Source organism: Petaurus breviceps, unplaced genomic scaffold, assembly GCF_028583685.1.
Source record: "Petaurus breviceps papuanus isolate PSGF00001 unplaced genomic scaffold, PetGlider_PUasm1.0 178, whole genome shotgun sequence".
Lineage (NCBI taxonomy): Eukaryota > Metazoa > Chordata > Mammalia > Diprotodontia > Petauridae > Petaurus > Petaurus breviceps.
Genome location: NW_027185777.1, coordinates 3,444,082 through 3,450,380, shown reverse-complemented (window position 1 = coordinate 3,450,380; position 6,299 = coordinate 3,444,082). Strand labels below are relative to the sequence as shown.

Genomic DNA, 6,299 nt, shown 5'->3' with positions numbered 1-6,299 from the left:
TCCCTGTCTACTATACTGACCCATATCAACAAGAATTTAAGTGCCAGGCATTGTGCTAACCTCTGGAGATACAGAGAAAGGCAAAAGATAACTATTTACAAATAAGCCTAAATAGGAAATAATCAATCCAGGGAAGACATCAGAATTGAGAGGGTAGGCACAGATATACTACAATTGAAAGGGTCAGGGTACAAAGTACAAAATGTCTGCTTTTACAGAGTTTCTCAGATTCCCGACCTCAAGTAGCTCTGGATTATTGATAACTGGTCTGGTAAAATCCTCCCAGAATGTATTTGTCCCTCTTCTCCAGATATGGCCTTGGCTACAGTGTGCTTCCATTCTCCGTCCATGCAGGTTGCCTATGATTTCTCCTCTGGTCATTGGCCTTACAGATGAGGAAAGCATTTCCCTCCTTCAACCCCAAAGATTTATTCTCTGGTTTTGGACCATCCTACACTGATCATGGAAATTGCCCCCGTGGTTTCTTTCCTAGTCATATCAAAGAACTGGAATCTCTGGAAGTCTTTCCTTTGCCCTTGATTTACTTTTCTCTAGTCTGTTTCTCTGAAAGTACATTTTCCGGGTGGCTCTAGTTCTAAAACTTCTTGTTCTGAGCAGTATCTCCACCTAATCTTACTATGGGCAGCCTCAGGACCTCAACAGTAGGAACCATCTTCCCTAGAGCTTGTCTGTTTCCAATCAGTTCTTTTAAACATCCATAAATAGATGCCCCCTTCCCTTTTCTTTACCCTCACTCTAATTTCTTTTAGCTTGAAAGCCTCCAAACCTTATTGAACCACCCATCACAGCCCAGTCTTCTGCCTTAGAAACTTTCACCCCTCTAATGCTATGTTACTTTCATAATGATCTATACTCAAATGAATCTGTGTTATCTATTTAGGACTTCTCTTCAATATATTAAATTATACCCCATCCATGCCCATCTTACAAAGGTCTTGTTCACATACTCCCAAGTGTGCTACAAGATTGGAGGAGATTGAGGGCCCACCAAATGTTCTAAAGGCCTCTATGGTAGAGATAGACCTTCATTTCTCAACTAATAGGGAAGGTCATGACCCAATCATGCAAGGTCTTGAATTTCAGGATAAGGAATTAAAAAAAAATTTTTTTGAAGCAATGAGCAGTCATTCAAAATTTTTTGAGCTAAAGGATGATATCATCAGAGTTGTGTCTTTTGGGAAATGTGGTGAGACAAAATAAGCCAAGACCTGAATTCTATTCATGGCTCCAGCCCTAGCTATGAGACCTTGTTCAATAGCAATAATTCACATTCTTATAAAAGTTTATACACAATGACCCTGTGAGATTGAGTGCATTAAGTATAAAAAAATCCCCATTTGAGTAGTATCTCTATTTTACAAAAGAAGAAACAGAAACATCTAAGAGTTCAAGTGATTTGGCCAACTTTCTACAGCTAGTAGGTATGAACACTGTACATTCAGAGGCCAACTGATACATTGGAATGTGCTCTGTTCTTAGGAGTCAGGAAACATGGGTTCAAATCCCATTTCCTTCACTAGCATGCTGTGTGACTCTGGCAAGTTACCTCTCTTTGTATCTTAGTTTTTTTATTTGTAAAATGAAGATTTGGTCTCAATATTCTCTCCAATACCTTCCAGCTCTCATATTCTGTTTAAATAGAGAAGGGATTGTTTCATCCTATATATCTGGATCCCCAGACCCTAGAAGATATCTTGGTATACAGGAGGTATTAAGAAGTACTTGTTGGTTAGACTGATTGATTGAGCTGAGTTTTGGAAGCCATGTTTAAAAAAAAGGGTATCTAGGATGGTTGGTGGTAGACTCATGGGAGGAAATGAGTAAGTTTCACAAGATGAGTGGGCATGAATAGGTCATGGTCTGAAACACTGGAGGGAACATCTAAATTATTAGAATCACAGATACATTTGAATATAGAACATTATGTGGAGCAGCATGATATAGTGGTAGACAGCAAGATGACCTCAGTCAGGAAGAACTGACTGGGTTCAAGTCCAGGCTTGTAGACATATCAACTGTGTGACCCTGAACAATTCACTTAGTCTCTTATTGATGGAAAGCGTTCCTACCCCAATGAAATAGAATCAAAAGTCCAGACCAAAAGAAAGATCTTTATATTGGGGCAGAACAGTTGGACTTCTAACTGCCTGCAATGAGTATTAAGAGGCAGGATGATCAAAATAGTGTCAAGGACAAAATCTGAACTCTAATCTTTTAATGAAATTCCCTATATTGAATTACGATTACCCAGATGTTCCACATCTGATTTCATCATAACCTTTCAGTTGATGGACTACTATTAATCAACCTCATCTCTGATAATTAGAAAAAAAGCAACCAGTCATTCAGTATAAAAATAACCTGCCTTTTGGTAGGATGTAGCAAAAGCACAAGATGTACCTTATGTGTCCCCTGACAGTCACTGAAGTCACAACCACAAAGCATAAAAAAGCAAAAATGATTCTATTTTCTAGGTTTCATCTCAACCCCTACTCTGTGCTTCTGACCCAATTTAGGAGGAAATGTTTTTCTCAGAACAGGACATAGCCTTGTACATCAGTTAACAGAATAAGGAAGCAACTCTAATTTCCAGGAAAAAAAAGAAATATAATATATATATATATATTTTTAATATGCCATGACAACATCTCTTTTACCTTCCTGAGAGGTAGAGTAATGCAAAGAACAGGAGTGGGGAAAGAGATCTTGCCTTTAGTTCTACCCCTGACATTCAGCTTTGAGAACAGGTGCAAATCACTTATTTCTCTGAACCTTAATTCCCTCATCTGTCACAGGAACTTCATTCTACCTGTCAGATGTGACAATTCTATGCTTTGTAAACCTTAAAGACTATAAAATGTAAATTATCATGATTAGTGTTTACTTTGGCTAATATGACAAAGTGGCTCCCATTTCAGAGGCTGCTACTCCAATGGTTCCATAGCCATTACACCTCTCTTCTCATCTAAATTGGTTGTGGAGGTGTGGAAGATTAGCCTTTCTGCCCCCACCTGGCCTAAGAATGTAAATCACATGGGACACCCAGGAACAGCACAGATTCATGAGAGAAGTCAGTACCAAAGGCTACGGGTCCTCTGGTCCTCTTCTGCCCCTCTCCCCACTCCCACAATCCCTTTGCCTAAATCAGCCCTCATGGTCTCTAGTCTCTCTCTTCTTCCTTCCCTCATTTCCATTTTATTTTGTGGATCTTTCCTCTCTTACAGTAGGTGAGAAGAGTCAGAGGAGCTGATTTGGAAGCCCAGCTCTGACATTTACTAGTTGCATGACATTAGGCAAATAACTTTATTTTCCTGAGCCTCAGTTTCTTTATATTGAAAATGAAGACTTGGAGTGGCTAGGTGGTGCAGTGAATAGAGCACCCACCCTGGAGTCAGGAGGACCTGAGTTCAAATCCGGCCTCAGACACAACACAAAAACTAGCCTGTGACCTTGGGCAAGCACTTAATCCCAACTGCCCTCCAAAAAGAAAAAAAAGTGATTGCTTCCCGTTCTTGCAAAAAAAAAAAAAAAAGTAAAAAATATTTGCCACTTAGGAGAATGCAAATACTAATTATTTCTTGTCTTTTTTGCATAAAAAAAGGAGGAAGCTTAACCTTAACCAATGTATTTAATCAATCAAGAAGTATTTATTTAAGCACCTACTAGGTGGTAGTCACTGTTCTGGGTATATGAAGACAAAATTGAAAACCATCTTTGTGCTCAAGAAACTTGCAAGTAGATTTTGGGAGGGAGGTGCTAGCACCTGGTGGGATCAGGAAATCTCTTGTTGAAGGTGGCAATACACAGAACCTTGAAGGAATCTCAGGATTCTGAGAGATCAGGTGAGGGAGACTGATCCAGACATGGGGAACAGTCAATGCAAAGGCACCAACGGGGAAGCTAGGGTACCACATGTGAGAAACAATAAGAAAGCCAGTTTGATTCTACTTAAGGGTGCATGTTGGGAAGCAATGTGAAAAAAAGCTGGAAGGTCAGCAAGGTGGTGCAGTGAATAGAGCACTGGCCCTGGAGTCATGAAGACCTGAGTTCAAATCTGGCCTCAGACAGTTACTAGCTATGAAAGGGAAGAAGGAAGGAAGAGAGGAAGGGAGGGAGAAAGGGAAGGAGGGAGGGAGGAAGGAAGAGAGGAAGGGAGGGAGTAAAGGAAGGAAGGAGGGAGGGAGGGAGGGAGTTAGGGAGGCAGGGAGGGAGGAAGAAAAAGAAAGCTGAAAAGGCAGCTTAGGACCAGGTTGTGAAGAGTTCATGAATTGTTATCATGCCAGTAAAATAGAGTTCCTCTACCTTCCCCCTTAAATTCCTTCATATACCTTCTCCCCCTCCCACATACACTCCCTTAATAAAAAGTTAAATCACAGTCCTAAGGAAGAACATATTCATGGTCTTCATTGCATAAAAAAGAAGTGCTTTAATATAAGAGACTAAACAGTTGATACAATACAAGCTTCAGTAACCACACTGTCAGTTAAGCTTAAACATCTCTTTTTAAAAATTTAATACTGGCCTTCCTTTTAAAATGAATATTCAAACACACAATATTTTATGCAGTAATGGTTGCCATTTTGCCTTATTGATGAATGTATAAAAATACATCAAACTTCCATTGCAGTTAAAGGTTCTCTACCCAACAAAAGGGTGCCATTTAAAAGAAGGTCACAACAAAAATAAAGATACTTAACACTAAGGAGTTACCTGAGAAAACACAAATATTAAATTCAAAGAGTTAAATGAACATAGTGAGGTTTTGGAAAAAAAAAAAGTGTTTATGACCTGTATTTAAAAGGGCAGGGGGGGGAGCGAGGGGGGGGAATTCTTGTTTCTGGGATACTTTTTCACACATCAATACTGTCAAGAAAACATGAGGCCTCATGAAGAGATACTGAGGAACACAGAGCTCAGATGATTTGTCTGTTAGGAAGCAGGTGGTCATCTCACTGTGGATGTCACCCTGTTTGATGTTTTAATAGTCTTCTTCCCCATGCTCCTAGAACCAATGTTTTGCAAGATCCAACCCTGTAAAAGGAAAGAGGGAAAAGTTCAGTGATCCTTGACAATGTGAAAGATGTTAGACCACCCTTCATTAGATTCCTGAGCTAGTCCCCAAAACCTAAACAGAATTCCTTTTGGATTAAAAAAAGATTCATTTGTAAATATGTAATGGGATTTTAAAATGCTAACAGTGTAACAGGATTTTCTCATACCGTGCTTATTAGAGAAAATAAGTGAACCACTGGAATGACCTACCAAAATATATATAACAGTCAGTTAAAAACAAACCCTTTTAACATTAAAAATATTTTCTCAAGGATATAAATTAAAACACATAAAGAACAAAGCCATCCAAATTAATATATACAGAAACATTTTTTAAAATTTGATAGATAAACTGAGGGGGGGGGGAGGACCATATGGAGAAAAACATTTTTACTGAAAATTTTTACTATTCATAGGAACAATACATCAAAATTACTTCCTGCTATCTTCCATGGAAATGTCAAAATAAACCTGAGGGGCTGTCAGCTGTCTTCTGCCCATTCCATGAGCCCTTGACAATGCACAGTCTACATACATACTCCAGAAATCCTGGGCTAAGTGGATGAAGATATTATAATGGCGGGGCCTGTTGGATTTCTGCAAGAACATCATAAAGTTCCAGAATCCAGGAACAGTATTTGCCACCTTCAGTTTCTTCATTTCTATCAACATCATGGAACAAAGCTCCCAACACTCATGGTCAATTTCTTCCAGGTTCCCTGAACTGATACTTGCAAGAGCTTGCTTTTGAATTTCAAAATTGGCAGTGACCAGGTTCATCATTAGTATGCAGCTCAGCTGTAGATACCACCATCTTCTATAGACACAGCCCATGTTGCAAAAACAAGGTACCTAAAGGGAAACAATGAAGTATGACATGAAATTTATTCCCCAGTTCTAAGATTTATTATTTTTAAAATATAAATACTGTGCCTAATTCTACTTTACAACTGTATGCATGGTCTAATTAAGAATATTGTCACAAAATTTATTATAAAATATCACATAGATTGATTTCTTTAAAAATTGGATCAAATTTACCTCCTACATAATTCCATATAGTTTCCTCTGTGAAATTGTCTAGTCTCAAAATTTCTTTGGAAGTGGAACTAGAATTCCAACTTTATTGGAACTTTATTCCAACTGCTAGATTTATAATTACTAGTTATAGACCCATTGAAATCCAACAGATTAAGGTTCTTTGTTGTGTTTTTCCTTTAGGAAGC

General features: G+C 38.6%; 1 protein-coding gene across 1 annotated transcript; it reads right to left on the bottom strand.

The window, feature by feature from the left end:
• Positions 1-4,427: 4,427 nt before the first annotated feature.
• FAM237B (family with sequence similarity 237 member B) lies at positions 4,428-5,913 on the bottom strand. Its single transcript, XM_069086087.1, has 2 exons — positions 5,510-5,913; positions 4,428-5,052 (listed from the first exon to the last, which is right to left on the bottom strand). The coding sequence occupies exons 1-2, from the start codon at positions 5,905-5,907 to the stop codon at positions 4,983-4,985; spliced, it is 468 nt and encodes a 155-aa protein (XP_068942188.1). The 5' UTR covers positions 5,908-5,913; the 3' UTR covers positions 4,428-4,982.
• Positions 5,914-6,299: the final 386 nt, after the last annotated feature.

Bases quoted from the DNA above. Each gene is read 5' to 3' on its own strand.
- FAM237B (XM_069086087.1), bottom strand. From the start codon at position 5,907: ATGGGCTGTGTCTATAGAAGATGGTGGTATCTACAGCTGAGCTGCATA. The intron at 5,053-5,509 runs GTAATTTTGATG...TTCCTTTTACAG, and splicing joins TCCATGGAAGATAGCAGGAA to GGTTGGATCTTGCAAAACAT.